Source organism: Protomyctophum parallelum, assembly GCF_964188405.1.
Source record: "Protomyctophum parallelum genome assembly, chromosome: 2".
NCBI classification, from domain to species: domain Eukaryota; kingdom Metazoa; phylum Chordata; class Actinopteri; order Myctophiformes; family Myctophidae; genus Protomyctophum; species Protomyctophum parallelum.
The window spans coordinates 61,086,123-61,112,867 of NC_139699.1; the positions used below are offsets into that span (position 1 = coordinate 61,086,123).

A 26,745-nucleotide genomic window follows, 5' to 3' on the forward strand; every position below is an offset into this window, starting at 1 on the left:
CTGAACGGGCACCCATTTTGGTGTCAGCATCATGTTATGCTTTAGCTATTTAAAAATAGCAGATCTACAAGCTCATATCGCGCCACCGAGTGGCGCGATACGAGCTTGTAGGTCTGCTATTTTTGAAAAATCGAAGACAAGAATCTGATCTCAGGTCAGAATGGGTTAATTTAGTTTGTTAGCATGTGTTAGCGTGTGAGCGTGCATAAGTGGCCATTACACCACAGATGAACTCCACAGCGGCCAGTCAGACTTTCACACAATGACTTCTTGACACTGGTGTTAATGAGGCTGACCCTTGCCAGCACACACCATCGCACCTCTCTGACAAGCCCTCACCGGGCTGTTTATTAACCTCCCTTAACCTTCTCCCCCCCGGGCTCATTTCAATACGCCCACCATGAGGAAGCATACAATCAAAGTGTCAGTGCTAAAAAGCTGCAAAAAAAATAAAAAATAAAAATAAAACATTTTATTACAGTATGTCCTAACTGGGGATTCAGAGTAAGTTCAAACCGCACATGTTTGCCGCTCGACTAATACACAATATCCGCTTGGCCAAGGGGAGAGCTTTCAGGACAGTAGTACTACTACTTGTCACGAAAAGAGAAAAGAAAAAAAACGTCCCAAACATTCTAGGGCGCGGCGGCCGAGCGGTCCATGAGGCAAATAGGCCGGTAGGTAATCCAGCCTGACGGCGTGTCGCGGGTTCGAGTCCCCGAGCCCGTCGGCATTAATTTTGCCGTGTGTCTTCCCCCCCATCTCTCTCCCCCCTTTCCTGTCTATTTACCCTATTAAAAAAAAAACTGAAAAAAAAAATATATTCTAGTCATTAATACAAGTTCCATTTGGACTCATATATAACCAGGTTACTTTTGCACCCCTCGACTCGACAAACGGATACACACCGGTAAGTGAAACACGTGCTTTCCGACATAGAGAGACAGAGGTTATATGGATGACGATAATAACACAGAGAGAGAGAGAGAGAGAGAGAGAGAGAGAGAGAGAGAAAGAGAGGCCATGCAGCACCTAAAGTCAACAAGATCCCCTGGCCTGAGCATATGAGGGATAACACACACACACACACACACACACACACACACACACACACACACACACACACACACACACACACGCTCTGGCTTGTTTGTGATTACACACTGATTACACAAATACACACTCATTCCATATGATACAGGGAGGGGTTATCGCTGTTGTGTGCTCTGTGTGTGTGTGTGTGTGTGTGTGTGTGTGTGCGCGCGCACACGGGTGCGCGTGCATGTATGTACAGTAATTGTATTACCGTACTTGTCCAATTACCAAATGTCCCCCCAAGTATAGCAGAATTAGGTTAGGTTTAGGAGTTAGAATTATGCCCGGTTCATTCATTGCGTACAAGCTCACACTACGTGTCGCAAAAAATGGCATTCATGAAATTGCCTAAAAATGTTACTGTCCTCACAAATGTATATAAATGCCGCCTCTGAATGTTTGTACGAGTGCAGCAGCAACTGTGTGTGCAACTGTCTATTACAGTGACAGATGAAACCTTATCTATCGTCACAATGATGAGGCATCTGCCCCTCCCCTGCCCTTCCCCCCCCTCCCCCCCCCCCGCCCGTGGAGAGTACAGCAACTGGCCGTGTGTATTGTTTTACATTGTCGAGGTACTAAATTAGCACTGCGTATCACGAGGGACGAATCAAATCGGACTGCCTTCCCCCACATGTGAGACCGAAGATTTTGATTTGATTGCACACACACACACGCGCGCCGCGCACGGACGAACCCGCAGTCAGGACAAAGCGACAGGGCCAGAAGAAATAAAAATGCATGAGGAGAGATAGAAGATAGAAGATTGTAAACACACAATTAACTCCAGTGTTTCATTTATCCATAATGTAACTCTGAGAGTGTACAAATGGAACAAAAAAAATGACCATTCATTTGGTTCGACTTTTACGCTAATAATGCATAATGCATTTTTGTAGCGCTTTTCCAAGTTCTCAAAGTGCTTTAGAATTACAATTTACAATTACAATTTAGGCATTTAGCAGACGCTCTTAATCCAGAGCGATTTACAATAATCAAGAACAAAAGCATGGGAATACATCACAAAAGCATTTATCATAAAACATGCGTAAGCTAAGAAAGTAACAGTGGAATATCTATATTATGAGACTATACATATATACTACTATGCTATACATATGTACTATGGCGTGCTATGACTATATACAATGCAATTATAGTGCCGTCTACATAACATGCTATAAGTCTGTATCAGATGCTATCTAAGTCTACAGAAATGCTATCTAAGGGGGTAGGGTAAGTGCTATGGGCCATGATGGAGTCTAAAAAGGTGGGTTTTCAGACTACGGCGGAAGATTGGGAGTGATGCTGCAGTTCTGACTGCAATGGGAAGTGCATTCCACAGTTTTGGAGCCAGAAGGGAGAAGAGTTTGGTTCATTCATTCATACATTGGGAGGTGAAGCGGCGAACAGCAGACACCAGCGTCCTCACTTCCCACAGTCACACACCAAACCAATGGTGGCGAGCTCACACCTACCGACTCATTAGAGGCAACGTAGGGTTCAGTTTTCTTGCCCAAGGACACTTCGGCATGTAGACAGGAGGAGCTGGGATTCGAACTGCCGACCCACTAATCAGTCACTATCAGACTTATCACTACTACTCAGGATTTTGACCCTGTGCTGTATATTAAATATATATTCAATATATCCTGCATCTATGATGTTAATACTATCCCCTTTTTTTTATAAACAACACAACCAGTGCCACCTTTTTAATTTTATACTAGAACACAACAATGACTTCTCAACCGACCGGTTGTCAGACAATTCCACAAAACAGACTTAAAAAGACTGTTGAAAAGCTTTTTCACACCAAGTAAGCGCAGATGTCTTTGTGAGAGGTGCATAAGTGACGAACACTATGATGGAGGACGAACAGACAAGGCACCCAACACACTGCCCGACTTGCACAATATACAACGAGAAAAACGTCATTTGATGCAACGTTTCGGGTCACTAAGACCGTCTTCATGCTTGAAGAAGGTCGCGGTCACCCAAACGTTGTCTGTTCATCGCAATTTCACTCGTGATCCTAGGGAACAATATCTAATATACAGTAGCACTTTGTCTATACAGATCTATTAACCCATTCTGACCGGGCACCCATTTTGGTGTCAGCATCATGTTATGCTTTAGCTATTTAAAAATAGCAGATCTACAAGCTCATATCGCGCCACCGAGTGGCGCGATATGAGCTTGTAGGTCTGCTATTTTTAGAAAAATCGAAGAACGACTGACATTTTTAGAATCTGATCTCAGGTCAGAATGGGTTCATCAGACCCAGTGTTTGTCCGGCGGAAACCTCGTATGAATCTGATCTCAGGTCAGAATGGGTTCAAAAATGAAAGAGAAGAAACAGAAGAAAAACAGACGTCTCACCGTCATCCAGTGTAATGTCCTGCAGGCCAATGGAGCGGAAGGTGGGCTCCTTGTCCTCCGGCTCCTCCTTGATGTTCAGCCTCTCTCCGTCCACGGGGGACCCAGGGAAGGGCCCCTGAGGGCCCTGCAGCGGGTGAACCAGGGACCCCCCTGATGCCGGAGACATGCTGGCCATGCCCGGACTGCTGGCCTGGGAGGACGGCTGTCCCCCCCTGCCGGGACCCCCCCCCAGAGGGCTGCCACAGGAGGTGGTGGGCGAGGAGGAGGTGGGGGAACTGTAGGGCAGAGAGTGGAGCTGAGGGGACGAGGGTCCCGAGTGGGGCGACGAGGGGATCATCCGCGGGGGGGGAGGAGGAGGAGGAGGAGGAGGGGCGCTGATGGACGGCGTGGGGCAGGAGGCGGAGCGCTGGCCCGCCGGGTGGTACCCCCCCATGGCCCTCTGGAGCTGCGGCGAGGGCTGCCCCCCCGCCAGGGGGTGTCCGCCGCCCGGCGAGCCCACCTGGGCCGGGTTGGGCGCCGGGCAGTGGTAGCCCCCCCCCAGCGTGTGGAGGTGAGGGGAGGAGTGGGTCAGGGTGGAGGAGGAGGGAGCCGACGAGGAGGAGGAGGAGGACGCGTACGACGCCATGGCGAGGCCTGCCATGGCGTGGGAGGAGACGGCGGCGGCGGCGGGGTCCGGCTGAAACGACATCCTCTCGTAGCCCTGATGCGGAGGAAGGCTGCCCTGGCCGTTGAACGCCATGCTGTGGGCGTGTTGTTGCATAGTGGGCTGGTAGGGGGGGCGGGGGGGCGGAGCCGGAACGCCGCCGGGCTGGAACGCCATGTGGCAGTCTGCAAGGGGGGAGAGCAAGCGTTGTTATTGTTTTCTGGGTTTTTTTGCGGCTTTCACCTTTATTTTATATTTTTGTTATAGAGGACAGACAGTATAGGCTGACAGGCAATGGGGAGAGAGATGGGGGGGAGTGACGTGCAGTAAAGGCCGTCGGGATCGGGAGTCGAACCCGCGGCACACTGCCAGACTTTGGACTACCGGGCCAAGGTGCCTGGACCGCTGAGCCACGGCCCCAGGCCAGCGTTGTTATCGTTAACTAAAAACCAAATAACCAAAACTAGAAAAGACATTTTCCTTAACTGAAGTAATTACAATAATTACAATAAAAACACAAACTAACAAAAAAAATGTATTAAAACAAAGCTTCTCGTTGAATTTAACCCATTCTGACCGGGCACCCATTTTGGTGTTGGCATCATGTCGTGCTTTAGCTATTGAAAAATAGCAGATCTACAAGCTCATATCGCGCCACCGAGTGGCGCGATACGAGCTTGTAGGTCTGCTATTTTTTGAAAAATCGAAGAACGACTGACATTTTTTAGAATCTGATCTCAGGTCAGAATGGGTTCATCAGGACCAGTGTGTGTCCGGCGGAAACCTCGTATGAATCTGATCTCAGGTCAGAATGGGTTAACTAATGAAAAGAAGCTCAATCCTGCACCTTGCGTGGCGTGGTGCATGCCTCCTCCGTGGCCCTGGAGGTGAGGCAGGTGCTGGAAGGACGGGGAGCCCAGGGGAGAGCACCTGGAGACCTGGAGGGGATGCAGGCCGGCCCCGGGGCCCCCGGGGCCCGGGCCCGGGCCTGGGCCTGGGCCGGGGGCCAGGCCCCGCGGGGAGCTGGACAGAAGGCCGTCCGGCAGGTGGCCCTGCTCGGGAGAAGGCATCTGGGCGTGGTGCACCAGGCTGCCATGGTGAGCCAGGGGCATGGACATGGGCATGGAGGACACGGCCGAGGCATGCTCCAACTCATCCCTGTGCTCCTGCTTCACCAACACTACAGGAGAGAGAGAGGGAGAGAGAGACAGAGAGAGAGAGAGAGAGAGAGACAGAGACAGAGAGAGAGAGAGACAGAGAGACAGAGAGAGAGAGGATAGATACAGACAGATTGAGAAAGAGAGAGATGAAGGCAGAGAGAGAGAGAGATACAGTAGGATATCATTTATCATATATTTACATCAAAACAAGAGCCAGTGATAACATCATTGTGATAATAACCCATTCTGACCTGAGATCAGATTCATACGAGGTTTCCACTGGACACACATTGGTCTGATTGACCCATTCTGACCTGAGATCAGATTCTAAAAATGTCAGTCGCTCTCCGATTTTTCAAAAATAGCAGACCTACAAGCTCGTATCGCGCCACTCGGTGGCGCGATATGAGCTTGTAGATCTGCTATTTTTCAATAGCTAAAGCACGACATGATGCCAACACCAAAATGGGTGCCCGGTCAGAATGGGTTAATCACAATTATTATATCTATAGGCAAGACAGAGAGGTATATGCAAAAGAAACGTACGGCAATGAATAAAAACATAGCGGGAATAAGCTTAGTCTTATTAATAATGGATAAGAGATAAATAATAGAGAAATGCCAAAGACACAATGATATTGGATCACACGACATTTCTCGATGATCAAATGACATGCACAGGAAGGTCAGAGTATTATTCAATTGTGTAATTAATGCAATTATGTAAAGTCATCGTGTTGCAACAGTATTGTAGTGGTTATTACATGGCATTATAAATGACACCACCCTATTCGAGAAGGTAGCCATTTATACTTTTACGACATTCGCCACCCAATCTTTTGGTGATAAGTTTCCTTTGAAGTTCAATTCTGTATCACGGCTCGTCAGAGTGCTTTATAAATAGGTTGTAGTAATCTCACACAAGTCAAACCCAGTAGCGAGTAGTGGAAAGTAACTAAGTACATTTACTCAAGAGCAATGTTGAGGTACTTTACTTTACTTGAGTATTTTTGTTTTGTTTTACTTTATACTTCTACTCCACACCATTTCAGAGTCAACGAATGTTCTTTTGATTCCACTGCAATTATTTGACAGCTTTAGTTAAGATACAATAGATAGATCTATATTGATCCCATGGGGTAATTCAGTACTATAGAAAAAGAGTATTTCTAGATTTTCTACATTTTGGTATTGCTACTTTTGGGGCGGGAACCCCTTTTGGTGTTAGCATTATGTTATGCTTTAGCTATTGAAAAATAGCAGATCTACAAGTTACGAGCCTTGTAGGTCTGCTATTTTTTAATCGAGGAACGACTGACATCGAAACATAGCTTTTTCAGAAAACTGTCAGGACGTAGAAGACATTTTTAGAATCTGATCTCAGGTCAAAATGGGTTAACCAATTCTGAACGGGCACCCATTTTGGTGTTAGCATCATGTTATGCTTTAGCTATTGAAAAATAGCAGATCTACAAGCTCATATCGCGCCACCGAGTGGCGCGATACGAGCTTGTAGGTCTGCTATTTTTGAAAAATCGAAGAGCGACTGACATTTTTAGAATCTGATCTCAGGTCAGAATGGGTTCATCAGACCAGTGTGTGTCCAGCGGAAACCTCGTATGAATCTGATCTCAGGTCAGAATGGGTTAAGTGCTTCTTCCGCCACTGAACATCCCGTTGAAACCTATACTCCTTTGAAATCAAATAGGAGTTCCCAACGACCCAGGGTGATATTTTGATAGCCTCTGCAGCGGGCGGGCAGCAGCGCAGCCCGGTGTCGCTGTGCCCATCGCTAAACCTATTTCCCGATCTGGTGCCTTGTGTGACAGCGAGGTATTTTTACCCTCCTTCCCAGAAGGAGTCAGAGGGAGGAGAGCATGTGGGTGCCATCGTGTGTATAGCGTCGTGAGGGAAGAGGAGCAGAAATGCCTCTCCTCAAATCACCTCACCTTTTGCCTCGGGGGTCCTGGAGACTGGGGGTGGGGTGGTGGCACAAGTTCAACTAGGGTTTATGTACGAGACTAAACAAGGGCCCTGAAAGGGTGACATCAGGGTATGGGGTAGAGCATAGCGTTGCTGTTGGGCAGAAACCTTGTATCTCGTATATATTAACCCATTCTGACTCTGAGATTCATACGAGGTTTCCGCCGGACACACACTGGTCTGATGAACCCATTCTGACCTGAGATCAGATTCTAAAAAATGTCAGTCGTTCTTCGATTTTTTCAAAAATAGCAGACCTACAAGCTCGTATCGCGCCACTCGGTGGCGCGATATGAGCTTGTAGATCTGCTATTTTTAAATAGCTAAAGCACAACATGATGCTGACACCAAAATGGGTGCCCGGTCAGAATGGGTTAATTTACACCTTGTAAATGTTTGAACTGCCAGTTCTTTCCCCGACGCGAATAATATGCCCTCCGAAGTTGAAACATTTACTTGTAAGATTAAATAAATAAATGACTGTTTTCATTCCATTGTGGTACTTCTCCACATCCATCTCACATGAATTGTGTTATTAGAAGCTGTTTCTTTTATTTGATATTTCAAAAAGGTGAACTAATCATACCAACAACACATCATTTATTTGGGCCGATCAGTAGCAGAGCTGCCACTCAGAAGTGACTGTGGGCAGGTTTGCCATCTTTTTGGGGCGCATTTCCGCATTGGACCTCCAACATTTTTCATTTCCATTGCGGAAATGCAACCGAGCGCTCAATGTTTAAGCCCTCATCATGAATCCACGGGTCCGCCTGCAGTCCTTCCTCTTACCACTAGGGCCCAGCGCTTCAACGTTGGAGTGCCTCACTGGTAGCCTGGTTAATAAACCAGACTAATATCGCACGGATCCGCGGGATATTAGTCTGGGGAGGCTCAGCTTGGATTTCATTTCCAGGGAAACATTTTCTCTTTGACGCAATTGGTCAGAGCTACTGTCAGTCAAAGGTCTCAAGCATTGAACGTCACTGTACCAAAGCCCGCCCATATTGCATACCGTGTCCCTATTGGGTGCACACATTCTCGTGTGTAGGAAATGGGCGTAAAATTTAGCCTCTCCAGACCGAAATCCGCCGGAAACGGCTGATTCGGTCTGGTTTATTAACCAGGCTACCTCACTGGCCCCTTGGGTATTATACTCAAATGACATATCACTGCTGTCGGGCACAAATCTCCATATTTAAACTTTAGACATTAGAACTCAGAAATAATACTTTCAGGGGGGAAAAAAAGCTTCGGAGACCATATGCATTTTCCTTTCAAAAGAAAAGAAACACCTGGGCGGGAGATGCCTATGCCTAAAAAAAGGACAGCTCTCTCTCAGGCTAATCTCTCAAGAACAGATTAAACAGCAGAGGGTGAAGTTTTTCCTTTTTTTCCCCGATGGGTTCCCAGATTGCTTTCAGGCTAGTCGGTTATTGGTTCTAATTTCTAAATATCGGTTTATATATTATTGTTGCTTAATTAAGGCAGAGATACGGAGGAATGACCATGGACAGCGGAGGGGAGCATTACACAAACTATTGTTCACAGTGCAGCCAGCATCCCTCTCAAAATAAAACAAACTACATCCATGCAAACTTTCAAGGGAGACAGAGAGACATGGATTAATGCAGGCCCCGGTGGAGAGGTGCCAAGTGGAAACAGCTTGCTATGTCAGTCTGTGTTAAAGGAGAGGAGAGGAGAGGAGAGGAGAGGAGAGGAGAGGAGAGGAGAGGAGAGGAGAGGAGAGGAGAGGAGAGGAGAGGAGAGGAGAGGAGAGGAGAGGAGAGGAGAGGAGAGGAGAGGAGAGGAGAGGAGAGGAGAGGAGAGGAGAGGAGAGAGGAGAGGAGAGGAGGAACACAGGGAGAAACGGGAATGCAACATAACCTTGGGCCGTATGTTCCTACAACGTGGAACATACTGCTGCATACTGATATTATTAGGAACCAGCTGGACACTTACGGGTCTGTAACTCTGAGAGTGTACAAATGGAACCAAATGGACCTGGTCCGTCATATGACAGGTATGTGACGTGCTATGTGATTGGCCGCTTCTCTTACCCGACAGGTATGTGAAGCGCTGTGACTGGCTGCGTTTCCGCTTGCCGTTGCAGACATAGAACTGGACCTGGACGGAAGAAGCCACCGTCTTACTGTGGTATGGAGGGACCTCCACCAGGATGCTCGACTGGGGGAACAACATCAATATCATAACATAAATGACACGATTAACATTCATCACTAATATATCACATGTGCACGGAGTGGTGTTTCTTGTTCAAATCAGTGTTAAATAGCTCTGTCTGATAGTAATCACTGCTATAGTGTTTTGTCAGTAACAGGTGTCTGAGGTCTCCCCAGGTCTTTAGTACACAGAAACTGGGACACCAATTTCATCCAATCAGAATAAACTTTAAAGAACTCATTCTGGATACATGATAAAGTGAAATTGAAAGTGATGAAACAAATAAATGAGCAGACAGAATTTGATGCTGATATCTAGTTTTTGTGGGATTTTGATTGATGGAAAAATGCAAATGTCACTTAAAAATATATCACTAATATGTGTAATAAGAAAGGATACATTATTGTACAAAATATTAGGAATGCTTTTGCAAAGGTTCATATATTGGCTCCCCGCAATTTCGTTTATATTCTCCAGTAAGGAATTGCATTGTTCACCTGAATTAATAGTTTGTACACATTTGAATACATGAATTAATAACTGAATGAACAGCTTAGTAGCAGTTTACATCTGTGGTTCCAAAACACTGGGTCAGACACATTTTTGGTCACAGACCAATTTTTTCTGTTTCCTGAAATACATTGTTTTTCATACAAACATAAAAAAGAAAATCAATGAAATTCCATGTAGATTTTTACTAGTTTGGGTCCCGGGGAGACGTCAAATTTCTCTTTTGAGAAAAAAGGTTAAACTGGTTTATATGTCGGCGCTACTTACCCCCTGAGATCTTTCACGGATTACTTTTGCCTCGACTTCCCACTGTGGTCGTCCATCTAAACAACAACAACACAATGAAAGCATGACATTAAAAAAAGCTCATTTAAGACATTGTTTCTCAACCAATGGACAGGATCTGTAGGAGTATATACAGTAACTGGCGGTATAACCTTAGACTTAGGCCTCTTTTAGACGGCGACCATCTCCATATAACACGTCAAAGTCCCGTTGCGTTCTCATTTTTTCTTACCCTTTACACGAGAACGCACACGTTATGATATGATGTGCTATTATGCTATACTGTCGCTAGGTGGCGATAACGGGCTGCCAAATAGACAGGTCACCCACGTACAAGAAGAAGAAACCTTCACGCAAGCCTGCGCAACAAGGCTCTGGGCGCGCCACGGGATGGTATATATTTTATAATACATTAGGCTACATAAACGCTGCTGCCGCGGCTGCCGTCTATCACAAGGCTTTTTATTTACATCATGGTTTTACATTCAACATCGCTGATGAGCAGCACTTTGTAGGCGAGGAGGGAGGCTTGTTCAGGAACTCCATTATATCATAATGATATGGCTCTGCATCAATGTAATAAACATATGCGCTGTGAGCCAACATGAGCCATGATGTCATAAGTTTTGCGGATTCACCGTTTTGCCTGTTTATATGGAGACCATAGGAAACGGTGTTCTGAATGATTTCCACTCTGGAAGGCGGTTTCACTTCGATGCGTTTTCACCTCCTGAGAACACCGTTCTCGTCTAAATGACAGCGCTAAACGGTACTTTATTTTGCCGTTTTTTATGAACACCATCCTCGTGTAAATAGCACCTTAGACTATATATGAATAGCCCATTCTGAAAATAGCAGATCTACAAGCTCATATCGCGCCACCGAGTGGCGCGATACGAGCTTGTAGGTCTGCTATTTTTTGAAAAATTGAAGAACGACTGACATTTTTAGAATTTGATCTCAGGTCAGAATGGGTTCATCAGACCAGTGTGTGTCCAGTGGAAACCTCGTATGAATCTGATCTCAGGTCAGAATGGGATAGAGACGGCACCGGATTTCTCCTCCCATCCACTTGCATTATAAGTGAGGTCGAAACGTCGTATTTTCTGCCTGTCTGTCGCTAAAAAGCTAAAAAGTTTGGAGCATCTTAAAGTGAGTTGCGAGCTTTTTAACAATATGGAACACCACAGAGGACCACAGGAGTCCCATTTCAGTGTTTGTGTGTCTGGTATAATGTCTGTTTTTCACATGTTGGACCTCCATAGAGAGGAACCTCCCGGACAATGATCTGGCCCACGCTGAACGCATGACGGAGCAGACAGACACATGTGACACACAGGACTCTGTCACTTCCTTGTGTAATGGAATTACCAGTCCTGCACCAACGCATTCATTTCAAACATGGGGGAAATCTGCTTCACTAATGCAAAAGAAAAAAGAAAAAAAAAATCTCCATATTTCCATCTTTTCAAGTTTTTGTTTTTCCCAAAGATGATTGCCCTATTTTATACTTATGACAGTCACGTAAAACTAGCGATGTTAGCAAGCTCACAATGCTTTGTGATGTGAGCTAGTTCGTCGCCTATAATGACTCCCAAATGAGTGATGGCAGTGGTTAAAGGCTCATACATAGTCTGGATCTTCGGTGGTTAGGTGACCACCGAACTACAACATGACGTCACGAGCCGCGGTGAAGAGCAAACCACCGCCACTGCTCCAGCCCTTATCTCTCTGTTTTTACTCACCACCGCTCAACGTTATTTCAGCTCCGGTGGTCAGCTCACCACCGGAGCGGTGGTCACCTCACCACCGAAAATCCAGACTATGAATAGGCCTTAAGTGTTTCTGTGGATTTGAAATATTGAAGCAATGAAAATAACAATAACAAGGGATTGTGACTAAATAACTACATTGAATCCCATTGGAACACAGGTTATTCTTTCCATTTAGTTTCTGAATAGGCAGGAGGAGAGGATTAATCTGGTGCGGATAACTGCAGAAAATATTACAACATGCTCAGACCACCACCACGCAGAACCGGAGGAAAGATCTATGTATGGCTATGTCTGTTATAATCCAGAACCTTTCTGGAAGTCTGGTGTAATCGTTTTTGGACATTAATCCGGCCTCGTCTGGATAGAGTCCTCTCCGGGGTACACTTTCCTAGTGATCGTGTCGAGTATGCTGTGCTTTTTCAAACAGGCACCAGCCTTTTTTAGAACCACAAAAAGGCTTCCTTCCGCAAAGCATTTCAATTCGTTCCGCTGGGAGAACGAGAGGCATCGAAATGACGTCGTTTTTTTACAGGCCAAGAAGCGCCCTGTGGAGAATATTTTTTTACAGACATTAAAAGCTAATCAGATGTCTAAATAGCCCTCGCTGTTTGTCTTGCCTGGGTTTAGGATTGTGGAAAAGAGCAGTGGAATAACTCTATTTATCCCATTCTGACCGGGCACCCATTTTGGTGTCAGCATCATGTTATGCTTTAGCTATTTAAAAATAGCAGATCTACAAGCTCATATCGCGCCACCGAGTGGCGCGATACGAGCTTGTAGGTCTGCTATTTTTTGAAAAATCGAAGAGCGACTGACATTTTTAGAATCTGATCTCAGGTCAGAATGGGTTCATCAGGACCAGTGTGTGTCCGGCGGAAACCTCGTATGAATCTGATCTCAGGTCAGAATGGGTTATTTGAAAATGCCTTCCGCACGCTGCCAGGTTTCTGGCTTAGGAAACATCCCTTGATTTTTCCAGTTTTCCTACGAGGGAGCTAATTATTTGGCCAGACATCTTAGGGGCAGCTGCTGCTCTTGAGTGAGAGAAGGGAAGCAGTTGAGGTCGTAGAAGCCGGCGGGGAAACACTTGCGCGGCGGCTCGTCGGTGCGGTCGGGAAGAAGTCATGGTCATCACAACAGAGAAGAAGAAGGAGAAGAAGAAGAAGAAAGTCATTCAGATCCTAACTCTGTGCTGCGTGGCCTTTTTGGCAGCGGTGTGTTTGTTTTCGTCTGCATTTGAAGACAGCTACACGTGGTCCCGATTATATCCCTGAACACCTGTGATGTGTCTCCTCTCAGAGGGGCTTCCCTCAAAACATCAATAGCGACGCTCCGCGGCGTCGCCATGCTGAAAGAACCGCCATGGCCATTCCGAGGAACTCTTTAACCCATTCTGACCTGAGATCAGATTCATACGAGGTTTGCGCCGGACACACACTGGTCTGATGAACCCATTCTGACCTGAGATCAGATTCTAGAAATGTCAGTCGCTCTTCGATTTTTCAAAAATAGCAGACCTACAAGCTCGTATCGCGCCACTCGGTGGCGCGATATGAGCTTGTAGATCTGCTATTTTTAAATAGCTAAAGCACAACATGATGCTGACACCAAAATGGGTGGCCGGTCAGAATGGGTTAACCGCATAGTCTGTATTCTGACTCGTCTTGTGAACTTTTAGATTGGGTATTTCTATTTTCAGTCAAGATGTTTAGTACTGTACACACTGTACAGCGGCAGTTCCCGACATTGTCTTGATCAGGGGCCCACTTGCAGCCGTGCATTTTCAAATAATGCTTATTTTAATTATCAATCAATGGTGTGTTAGGGCTTGGATCAATGGAACTAACGTAGTATACTTGAAGTTCCTATTTATTGGTATCACAATGACAATATGACTGCCATTATTTTATTTTACATTTATCATTAAATTAATTGTGTATTGTAGCCAGGCCCACTTGGAAATATCCTCCCGGCCCAAAGTGTGGGCCCTGTCCCACAGGTTGAGAAAACAGGAGGGGTCTATTATAGCGCATTGGGGGACTGCAGTCAACTAAGTATATGGGTTTTTAAGTTCACATAAGCCACGTCACATTGAGGCTTTTCTGGGTTCCATCAAGACCCCCATAGCTTTGAATACAAAGTGACTTACTGTACCTGCTCTGCTCTTACCCTTAGGAAGATTGGAGCCGGAGTCCCACTAATCTCCCCTGCGGGCACGCTCTCTCTCTCTCTCTCTCTCTCTCTCTCTCTATTGTAAAACCACAAAAGGATGCCTCTCTCTGGGGATGAACTGGGAGTGGGAGAGAGAGCGTTTCTCACTGAAGCTGCGAATGACCTTGGATTGCCTCTGCGGCGGCTGACAGCGCTGCAGCGCGTACTGTTGACATTCAACAGGCGGGGGGGGGAGGGGGGGGGGGGGGGGGGGGGGGGGTCGTGGGGGGGGGGGGGAGCTGGATGGCCCCACATGCGCACCGACGAGGTAACAGAACAAGCTCCGACACGAGCCTCATACCGATCCCCCCCCTCCCCACCACCACCACCCCGACACCACCGCGCTGCACACATACATACCCAAGCAGTAGCAGCAGGGGGGAAAAAGAAAATATACTCATTGTGTTGGTATAGATCTGACAAGGAAAACAAATGGCCGTTGGCTTGTAATAACTGTGCAAAAGACATCCTGGCGTTGAAGCGTAGGGGGGTATGGGGGCCCGCCACATTCTAGGTTTTGCAAACACTCACTCCCTCTTATGTAAACTTCAGCGCGTCGTCAAATAGAACTCCTTAAGTAAAGCCCTAATTTATATCCCACCGCGCGGCGTGTCGCTATAGTAGCAGATTTGATTCCTTTTGGCATAGCAGCGCCGTGGTACTGCTGAACATAAGCCCAGGTGGTTGGCATCTTATTTTTCCTCCTGGTTGTTTGGTGAAGACTAGCCCATTCTGACCGGGCACCCATTTTGGTGTCGGCATCATGTTATGCTTTAGCTATTTAAAAATAGCAGATCTACAAGCTCATATCGCGCCACCGAGTGGCGCGATACGAGCTTGTAGGTCTGCTATTTTTGAAAAATCGAAGAGCGACTGACATGTTTAGAATCTGATCTCAGGTCAGAATGGGTTCATCAGACCAGTGTGTGTCCGGCGGAAACCTCGTATGAATCTGATCTCAGGTCAGAATGGGCTAGACGTGTTTCTGTGTATGTGTCTGTGCTCCGCGGTTCTCAGCATCACCTTATGTCTAACTATACGTACATGCACAAACAGTGCTTTTTATTGATGCTGTGCGTACAGTAAATGTACACATCTTATAGAACTTTCTTTTGACCCGTTTCTTTCCCACATTTTCTCCTTTCTCTCCCTTCTCTTATAACATGTGATTGATCCTTATTGTGATTCTGAGAGAGGTTCCTGAGGGTCCGCACTCAGCCAATGAACCAATGCGTGTCTGGACCACCGGCAGAATTAAATGAGACTACCATGGCTTAATTAATATCAAACATGGGAATCCTTGAATCATAGTTTCAAATTAGGCCTATACATTTTTCATATTCCTCTTAGTCTGATTAACAGTTTCCGTGCCGCGAATGGATTACTCCAGGTTAATGTCGCTGCCGTATCGGACATACCCGCCTTTTGTTTTATGTGTTTAATCCGCCGTAATGTAATGAATCAAAAGAAAATCCGTCTTCGTCGTGGAGTATGAGACTGGATGCCTTCGCTGTGATGACAAAACCGGAAATCGTCACATGCTGTGGGCTGCTAGGGCTTCTGGGAAATTGAGGCCAATGGAAATGCATTGGGTGCAACGCCTCATTGAAACCAATCTTGTGTGCGTCTTCCGTTTGCACCAAAATGGTGGATGCTACACACAGATCATAACAAACCACGGGAGCTTTTTTTGATGGATTTTCGCGGATTAAAAGCCCAAATAATTCAGCGTATGCTCTAAAGGTAATACAACAATCTCGGCAGTGAAGGGGGGTTGATTAAAATGCGGGTTAATCGTAAAAAACAGTCAAACTGTTAAGTCAGTGGTGACTCCAGGGGGGGTCTCTAACTCTCTATAGGAAAAATAGTTAACGTAGCATCACGATATTTTTAACCACTTTATATTATTACATTTTCATATGTCGGCTATTCAAAGATATAGCCACGGTGCGTCACCTCGTGCTTTCTTTTCATTTTCAGATGGAGGAGGGGGGGGGGGGGGGGGTCCGCAGCCAAATTACATATCAATTTGGTGGTTCCCTAGTATAGGACCGAAAACGTTTGAGAACCAGTGCATTAATTAGTGACAGCCAGGGCAGGTAGTAAAGCAGGCAGAGAGGGGTCTGGGGAGGAAGCCAAGGTGGATGTGCTGGTATTTGGTTCAGGCCATAGCAGGGCGGACGGTTGGACCGCACACACAGCAGACTGGAACCTGGACCTTCACTCACAAGCCTCCCTCCTTCCTTCTTTCAGCAGGGATATACGTGTCAACGCAGCGCGCAAAAGGAAAGGGGAAAAAAAACTTAAAGAAGGTCAGGAAAACAAGCACCTCGTAGAAACGTAAAAACGGCATGCGATGCAGACATGGGTACAAAACTGCGAGTGGGGGAGGGGGGGTTCAGCAGGTATTGTAGTTGAGCAGTGTGTGCGTTGATCCTGTAATGGTTACATCCCACGTTTGATTCCCTGCTGAAAATCTCATTTATACTTCATTGTGTGGCTATATCACACCTAAAAAATGTGTCCACATGGCTCTGTATAGGAGGCAAGCTTGTCTCTAGGAGAGGGTCAGGTCTGTCTGTCTGTGAGTCTGTTGGTGCGGGGGCTAATATTGCAAACCGCTGCACCGATCAGCTTAAACTTTCTTTCATTTTTTTTTGTTTTGTATTTCTTTAACCCATTCTGACCGGGCACCCATTTTGGTGTCGGCATCATGTTATGCTTTAGCTATTTAAAAATAGCAGATCTACAAGCTCATATCGCGCCACCGAGTGGCGCGATACGAGCTTGTAGGTCTGCTATTTTTTGAAAAATCGAAGAGCGACTGACATTTTTTAAATCTGATCTCAGGTCAGAATGGGTTAATAATGAAACTGTCAGGATGTAATAGACATTTTTTTAATCTGATCTCAGGTCAGAATGGGTTAAATGTTCATGCCAGATCAACCACCAGACAGAGTGACTGTGGGAATACTGTAATAAAATGAACAGGGGCGCCGGTAGATGAGTGGGTTAAGGAGTCCACCATATCGTCTCTGTCGGGTGGAAACTTCATATTTCCAAAACTGTTACTTTTCAGGATTGGAATAAAAATGTAGCAAAAAGCAGCAGTTCTGCAAAGCTCAAGATGTGTCACTTTGCGAGCTTGTGTATATGTTACTTTTGACGCTTTGGTTTGACGGTGTACTGTAGAGTATGATCAAGTAGGGCGTTAATAAAGAAAAATAAAAAAAGTTAGAATATGGAGATCGGAGGTTTCTGCCCCCGACAGCAGTCCCTGATTCCATTCCCAGACCCGGCGGACCTGTGGTTGCATGGCGCTCCCCAAGTCCCCCAAGTATCTCTACACTGTGGACTGTCTATAAAGGTAATAAATAACGAATAAATAAAGTGAACAAAACAAAGAGGCCTCACTTCATGCAAATGGCCGGGGCGCAGCCACACATTGTCTACATGCGTAGTCAATTAACCGACACTAGAGCCAAGTTCCAAAACGTAGACCATTCTCCACAATAACGCACGGTCTCTCAACAGCAGTATGGTGACGAGGAGCATGTCCACGTTGTGCACTGTGAAACCCCGTAATCTCTGGTCTCTGCGTGCAGCCCACAGTATAAGCCCCGGCTCTGCCATTATCCTCCCCGTGTATGAGAGCAGGCTGGGAAAATGTGTGTCACTGTGGCCCTCTGTTTCTTTACTCTCCTCCATAACAGCGTTCAGTCGAATCGGCCTGTTCTGCAGAGAAGCAGACGGATTAGCGATGATGAGGGGGGCACTGCATGGTTCCCAACCCCTTTCCTTCTTAACGTGTGACAAAAGCGGAGACCCACACGCACTCTGTAACTCTCAAGAGTTACAGCCACATCAGTGTCCATTTGGTTCCTATTCCTATAGTTATCCATCATTTATCTGGGGACCCCCTGGAACCCACTCAAGGACTCCTGGGGGTCCCTCCCTGCCCGGACCCCACTTTGAGAACAACTGCTCAACTTTCTTCCACTTTCCTCCACCTTTCCTCCATACCCACAATGCACCTCTGTGTGGTTTCCACACTCTCCCCCCTGAAGGGGATCCAAAGCCCTGACCACCAGGCACGTTGTTTCTTCAATGCTGCTTTCCTTCCGCCATGCTTCACCTATAGCGCCCCTCAAAGAACACACACAAACATTCCTATGTGCCTCTGTGTTGTTTTTTCCCCCCCTTTACTTTCTTTCTTCCTACAGTATCTTAAGGGAGAATGCTTCTCAGTCAGTGAAAACAGCCACCGACAAGCTACCGTGTGCAAACTTGACTCTTGTTGCTGTCTTTGTACAAAATGCAGCGTGGGCAGGCAGGGACTGGCTCGCTTGAATGCCAACCATTCACACTTTCCATCACAAGGCTACACTACGTGCGATTCTCTTATAGAAGGGCGTGTGGTGTGGAGCACTGGTTCTCAAACCTTTTCAAGTCCAGGACGCCCAAATTGGTACAGTATATGGCCACACAAACCCCCATGTGAAAAGGTTATGTGTCGTGATGGGACCCCGAGAAGAGAACATTTTAGTAAAAAAATAAATAAGTAAAGATTATTCCATATTTTCGATATTTTTCAACATTCAAAAATAGCTGATGTAGACTTGCATCGCGGCACGAAGTGACGCGGTGTGAGCTTGTAGATCTGCTCCCCCCCGCCTGCCCCTAAAGCACACCTGCGGGTTCCTGCCTTGTATTTATTATTGATAATTCATTCCTGACAACACTGGCATTTTAACTCGCTGGCACGCCAAGCCAGAGGTGCAGCCACCGCCAGAAATCACACCCAGGCCTCTATGGTGGCCATAGAGAATCAAGCCCGACAAACACACCGTCTGCGACCGCCGCGCGTACCGCCGCGGTACAGTATTGCCGTGCGCCATAGCCCGCACGGCAACACCAACAGGACGCGGCGCGCTACCACGCGGCTGGGGAGTTCTGTTGACTATTTCCATTGCCACGCCCACGGATAGCCGGGTGGAGGCCGCGCGGTAACGCCTGGAAAATAGAACAGCGGTGCATCGGCGCGGCAGGCGAGGCGTGACCGCCCGCCAGCGCGCGTCGGACGCAGCCGGTGTGCGATAGGTTCATTGAAAATAATGGAGGCGGCTGTGTCCGCCGCGCGGCGACGCGCGGGGGACGCAGCCGGTGTGTGGTGGGCTTTGCAGGCCTCTGCTGGAGCAGGTTGAGTGCTTTATCACTACTTTGGCGCTACGCCTCTCTCACACAGGCAGTGTTGGAAATCTGGTCCACGACGCTGAGCACAGCGCTACAATAGTTGGGCTTGTTCGAGATCACGTGTGACAGCTGTCAACGCTGTGTCAAAGTGTGTGTCTGCTTGTTGAGGTGAAGGAACTGACTGTATGGAAAGCATCACATTTTGAAATTAAAGATTTAAAGCAGCAGCTGTGTAGATGAGAAACAAATCAATATTGATTGACTACATCAGGGGTTCTCAACCCGTGGGCTGCGACCACCGGGGGGGTACCCAAATTATTATTTTGCAACTGAATGGCTGGAAAGTGGAAATGAAGAGTTTACATAATAGTACACGCATGTTACATGCATACACCTTCGCTAATGATTATATCTGGTTTCAGTATTTCTTTATGGTCTATTGTCTCTATTATTGTGTGCTCGCCACAGCGAGCACACACTAGTTATGGCCAGTTTATATTTATTCCAATTTCCGCCCTTTTTTTTTTTACACGTAACTACTTCCACATACTTTATGCTAGAAATTTAGTTCAAACGTCAAACTGTTCAGCTCTTTGCAGTTATTTATGCTTGTATTTGTATTTTTACAAACTTTTATACTTTTTATCTTTTTAACTTTTTTTTACATTCTTTATAATGAGAGTCGATGGTAGAAAGGTCCCATTTTTCACAGTTATCTTTTTTGAGCTCTTATTACTCCGTCATACTTTCACTTTGAAACTTCATTTAAACTTTAGAATGTTCATCTATCTTTGAACTTTCATTGGTGAAAAAGTTGTTTTGAAAAAGTTTATACTTTTTAAAATATTTAACTTTATTTATAATCCCATAGACAATGTATGGGATTTTATCTCTAAATCAACCTCACTTTTGCAGCCTCATTACTCTGGCATACTTTGTCGTAGAAACTTTAGAAAGCTCACACGACTCTGGACTTTTTTGTGGTTCAAACCGTATTCGAATACGTTAAACGTTTTTTCCGAAATCACAGTTCAATCGCAGGCCGTTTCGCCTAATTAGTGCCAACTTAGAGTGCGGGGCCTCTTTGACTAGTGTGGAAACTGAAATTCTTTCCTTGAAAATTTACCAAACTAATTGTCGTCCCGGCCAAAATATTCATTTTACACGCATGTTCTTTGGTCATTTTGTAGCCACACATCCTCTTTCACACAATGTGACCACCAAAGCACAGAGACATACAGAATGTGAACTACGGCCTTTTAAGTGACACAAATACAGTCAAGCTGCTCATTGACCTCCATTGTATAATTCTTACTAGGAAATTATCGCGATGACAATTCTTAACTCGCTCTTATAACCACATTTTCGATCGTACCAACACCAATTGCACATGGTGTACCTCAATATCTCAGGCCACTCACAGCGAAAAAAATATTTGCATTCGACTTTTACTTTTTGTGATAAGAGCAATTTGTTCGGGCATAGTTTCCCCCATTCAGGACCATTGAAATCTCCCAGTCATAGTGCTGGCAAGTAGTAGAACTCTTTTTACTTCCACAGCTGAGACATATAAGGGCTTAATTACAGGGCTTGACATTAAAGTTACAAGATCTCAATGAGTTGCTCTGCGATACCTTGTGAGCTTGTAGGTCTGCTATTTGTGCAATTGGCACAGCTCTCGCAAGAGCATGCACGCACGCACACACGCGCACACACACCCTGTCTTCCTATTGGCTGGCCTTTACACAGCTCTCGCAAGCGCACGCACGCACGCACGCACACACGTTTATTTTTATTTTTTTATTTTTTTATTTTTTTTAAAAAATTAAAAAACTTAAACGTTAAAAAAAAATTAAGAAAAAATTAAAAATTAAAAATGTAGTTATTTATGCTTAAACTATAGTTTTTACAAATGTTCATACTTTTTTTTAAACTTTTACTTCAGCTTTAATACATTTTCTACTTTTGTTTACAATATGCTACAGTCCCGAAATTTTGATTATGGATTTGGACCACCAATGGGAACACTATTACTCAAGTTTCAAACTTGACACGGCAATAACTTTATACATTGCATTTTACGCGAGCCCACGCAAGTTTCTACAGGAACTGCTTTCTAGTTAAGGTTGTTGTAGCAGTCAATTTATATTGGGGGTCAGGAGGGGGTCCCCGAGACATTGCCAAAGCATTTCCGGGGGTCCCCGGCCAAAACGTTGAGAACCCCTGGACTACATGACATGGCTAAAATGAATACATCATTCACAAACAAGCTGTGAATGACCTGCAACGAGTGTCTGTATTTCACCCCAACTGCACCGCTGTCTGGACACAAAGCAGCTTCACCCCAACTGCACCGCTGTCTGGACACAAAGCAGCTTCACCCCAACTGCACCGCTGTCTGGACACGAAGCAGCTTCACTGCTAGTCATTTCTGCATGCATAGAGCAATTACTTTTCGTCAGTTGCAACTTGCAAGTGGTGTTGGATGGAGTGTTTCCACTCCACAGCCAACGAGAGCAACGGAGCTTAATTGGCTCACCTGGCCAGCTGCACCCAGCAACAAGCACACAGACATACACAGGCTAGAAATGCAGTGCACTATAATTTCACCGACCGTGGCTTGTTTGTAAACAATTCCTACATGTTGTGCATTAAGCCATGCATTTGACTAATCTTCAGAAGCACAGCTGGTAGTTAAAATCTTGAATTTAAAAATGTCCGAGCAGTGCAGCTTAAGTAAAGTACCCACGGAGAACATAGCTAAATGGTGGAAAGCCTCACGCTTTACTGTTTAGTGTCTCCATAGACTAGCTCAGCCAGTGCCTTGACTGTGTATATACAGTACATATGTCTTTTGGGCGTTACTGTAGCGATGAAGCTATTGATAAGTTACCAGGGTACTCCCAGAGGGCAATTCTTAAACGATGCATCATTCATCTTCACATGATCAAACATGCTGAATTCCCCAATAGTCTTTAAACAAGTTTATTCCCATGCATGTGATATAAAGAAGGTGAACAGAATCCTACACTAGCCACCCGCACCACTTTACAGTACGTGATTTTTAGGAATTTAAGCTTCCACACTGAATCCAGCATGTGAGCCTCATCCTCCATGACATGTTAACCACTTAACGAGCTATTTACCCAATTAACTTGTAGATGCTGGCTATATTTGGCCTCTTTTTTACGTTTTGAAAATGTTCTGCCTATATAATGCCATGGCCAAAATAGATACCAGGATTAAAGTGGTTACAACAACAGACTCTCCCAGTCTCTCCTGCTGTAGGTAATCTCTAGTTTAGATGATAACTTAAGTCATTATTACTGTAGGTATTTTGTGTCTTTGGTACGGTAAATCAAATTGTGTATAACCCATTCTGACCAGGCACCCATTTTGGTGTTGGCATCATGTTATGCTTTAGCTATTGAAAAATAGCAGATCTACAAGCTCATATCGCGCCACCGAGTGGCGCGATACGAGCTTGTAGGTCTGCTATTTTTGAAAAATCGAAGAACTACTGACATTTTTAGAATCTGATCTCAGGTCAGAATGGGTTAATCAGACCCAGTGTGTGTCCAGTGGAAACCTCGTATGAATCTGATCTCAGGTCAGAATGGGATAAGCAATCGTCTCAGATACAGCTCTGCCAAACACGAGCACAACGTAGGCCACGTTAGAAATTAACAAAATATGGTGCAAGTCTGGATACAAGATAACACCTGGTCTATTTACAGTGCTCAGTGCTCACTGGGTAAATTTACGTAACCAGAAACAATAAATCTGTCCTGTGTATGCGTGTGCGTGTGCGTGTGTGTGTGTGTGTGTGTGTGTGTAAGGACATGCCCTGAAGGCTTGCAGTGCTTAGCCAGGGCCAAGACAACCTGGCAGATCTGATGGCTGAGCAGATAACCAGACAATAAGTGACATGGTGTGTTTGTAGAAGACACAGAACACACGCCCCGGCATCATTACACTAATGGCCCCCAGTCAGACATGTCCATTGTCTGTTTTGAGAGATGTCTATTGTCTCCTGAGCCAAGCGGAGACATTCCTGGCATGACAAGGTAAACCCATGTCGTGCAAATTAACACAGAGCTAGACGGTTTCACGCTGAAATTGCCGTTTCTAGCTTCAAAGGGTTGAAGAGTGCTCCAGGGGACACAAAAGATTGACAACTCTCATCTACTTGTTGCCAGAAACAATAAGTCATATTTTGTAGCATATGCCACATAAATCAGGTGCACGACTCAGATTTGTTTTTGTCGGAAGCTAATTGTATGAGACAACAATGACACCATTATGTTGTTTAATCATTTTGGTTCCTTAAAAGGGACACTGATTCTGCCTTTTAAAACTCATTGACTAAGGAATCTGAGTGGGGATTACTACATGTGTTTGTTTTCTTCTCACTCCTTTAGTCTCATAATTAAACCAACAAGTTGTTTCTGAGGCTTGTTTGAAAATGTGCAGATTGCTTTTTAAGGTTACTAGCGTAAAGTGCTTTAAAAAAAAGTTAGTTTTAGCATATTTAGCATATTGTATATTGACACTGTGGTGTCAAGATGCTACTCGCAGGCCGCAAACATCAGATCTACAAGCTCACAACATATTAAACAGCAATGCATTGTTAGCTTTCAGATCGGATATTGTAAAAAATCAGGCTACAGAGAGGCTCCGACAGGGAGCATGTCATGCTAACTCTAAGCCTAGTCTACAAAGGGAGTCTACCAGCGGGCCTCAGCCTAAAGAATATGGCTAGTCTGGTGCGTCACAGGAGCCGTAGCAACAGTTGCAGAAGAGTCATGATGACTCGGAAGAAGATCTAAAAATGGAAACGCCATTCATTTCATTTCATTCATAGCTATTTAAAAATAGCAGATCTACAAGCTCATATCGCGCCACCGAGTGGCGCGATACGAGCTTGTAGGTCTGCTATTTTTGAAAAATCAAAGAGCGACTGACATTTTTAGAATCTGATCTCAGGTCAGAATGGGTTCATCAGACCAGTGTGTGTCCGGCGGAAACCTCGTATGAATCTGATCTCAGGTCAGAATGGGTTATTAAAGGCGTAGTGAAATGAAAAATACGTTTTTCACACTTTTAGACCTATATCCGTGGTCATCATATGGGCATACCTAACAATGGATGCCAAACAAATGGTCAAATTCTCATTTCTGTGTGTTTTTACATCAAAAGTCCATAAAAATATTTGTAATTACTTCCTGAAAATGAAAACGTGCTGCATGATGACGTGTAGAGATACACATTGATAAAAGCCAATACAAATGAAGCTCACCAGTTTGATTCCCATGCTTCGTTGTCCTATTCCACAGCTGTTTTTTTTTTATTATCTCATTCAAGATGACAACCAGACAGTGTATTACTTGTTTTAAACTTAATCATCACTCTAAAATATGTATATAGGTTTGTGTACAGGTTAGAAATAATCCGCTGTTTTTTCCCCCTGTCTCTCTTTCTCTTTTATTTGTTTACAAACTAAATTCACGTTGCAGGAAGTCACAGACTTTGAGACCCCATAGCCAGGAGGGATGCAACGCTTTGATTGGTTCAGAAACTTCAGAGCCATGAGCGTTTCAGGGTGAAACTTCAAAATAAAAAGGCCCAACAACATTTCCGTTTCCCTACACCTTTAAAGATGCAGTCTGTAAACTTTATGTCGTACCGAGGATTCAACCCTGCAGTCTCCCATGTGGGAGAGCACATTTCTACCACTCCGCCCCATGGAGAATAGTTTCACACAGTGTGTTTATATGCTACTCATGTAGAAATACTCGTAAAAGTCCAGAATTCAAAGTATACTTGAGTAAAAGTACAAAGGCATTGGTATCAAAATGTACTTAAAGTACCAAAAGTATAAAGTACTCATTATACAGAAGTTCATATAAGCGTGTGTGTGTGTGTGTACGTGTGTTTGTGTGTGTGTGTTTGTGTGTGTGTGTGTGACTGTGCGTTAGGGCTGCACAATATATCGTTATCGTATCGGTATCGAGGTATGAACATGCACAATATCAGTATCGCAAAAAGGCAACGGTATCGCGATATACAGCTGTATGCCATTGATTCCGTCTCATTCATTTTGGAGAGGACTGCGTGATCTGCGCATTTCACAATGTATATATTATGTCCACTAGGGGGAGTAGAGAGCTATATAAAAATCTGAGACCACTGAAACGTAAACGTATGTTTTCTCATGCCATTAAAGCCCTTTAAATTGAAAGCGTCAACAGAGAGAGAGAGAGAGAGAGAGAGAGAGAGAATGACTTTGGTGCTTGGTCTTTTTATTACGTCACGTCACGTCATTAACAACTAATAATAATATATTCTACAAGTTGTAGAAACATGTAAGATAACACTAATAGTTGTTAATGATGTGACGTGAAAAATACATTATACATACATACATATATCGTCGACATATCGATATATCGTCCACTTCTAAAGCCAGCCCTCTGTTTTAGCCTGTGCCCCTCGGAAAATAAACCATCACTCCGTTTGTCCCTCTGTCCTGTTGTAGCCTGGCTCCAGCCCTGAATCGCTAGCCACGCCCATTAAGAAAATATGTTGCTGCCATATATATCGTGATATATATTATATCGTATCGTATCGATATCGAGATATCTTCCATATATATCATGATTAGGGTTGGGATTCGTTAGGATTTTAACGGTTCCGGATCCTTCCCGGATCCCTCTTAACGGTTCCGGTTCCTAACGGTTCCCTTAACGGATCCTAATATTATTTTTTTCCCCGTTTTTCTGACATAGATTATGCTTATATTATAACTAACCTAAGTACATAATAAACACACAAATTAATTAATTAAATTATTGAAAATGCACTTTACAATTATGAGGTGGCACTATTATTTAAACTTCACCACCACCAGCAGCAGCAGCTAGGCACCACAACAATATCATTGTTGCAATTTGTACTGTATATTAAATATACAGTACACAATATTGATATTGTTGTAGTGACAAATGTTGTCTTTAATGTTCAAATTAATTTAATATGAAGGACCCCTTACCCTAATGGAAACAAGCCATAGTGCTTTCTTGGATTATAGCAGACCTTGTATTGAACTGTAGGCTACGTTCCTGTGCTTTTTTTCTGCAAATTGTTTATAAAGTAATCAATCTATGGCGGTATATGCACCTAAACGCTGGGCTCTCAACAGCCACGCAATTAATTTAGAGCCAAATTAAAAGCACGTTAGTAGTTTTTATTTTCCATTACGTTACTAGCCTGGGGAAAGTAAACCAGCCTTGCATCAGATCGTCCCCCGCTGGCTGTGGTGAAGCTG

General features: G+C 44.9%; 1 protein-coding gene across 3 annotated transcripts in view; it reads right to left on the reverse strand.

The window, feature by feature from the left end:
- nfatc3a (nuclear factor of activated T cells 3a) overlaps window positions 1-26,745 on the reverse strand; it is a 147,645-nt gene that overhangs the window by 19,208 nt on the left and 101,692 nt on the right. For all 3 annotated transcript variants that reach the window (XM_083760200.1, XM_083760201.1, XM_083760202.1), the window contains exons 7-10: window positions 10,222-10,277; window positions 9,321-9,447; window positions 4,968-5,300; window positions 3,478-4,305 (exon numbers count right to left, since the gene is read on the reverse strand). In XM_083760200.1, the coding sequence (XP_083616326.1) occupies window positions 3,478-4,305; window positions 4,968-5,300; window positions 9,321-9,447; window positions 10,222-10,277 (1,344 nt within the window). The remainder of the gene's footprint in view (window positions 1-3,477; window positions 4,306-4,967; window positions 5,301-9,320; window positions 9,448-10,221; window positions 10,278-26,745) is intronic.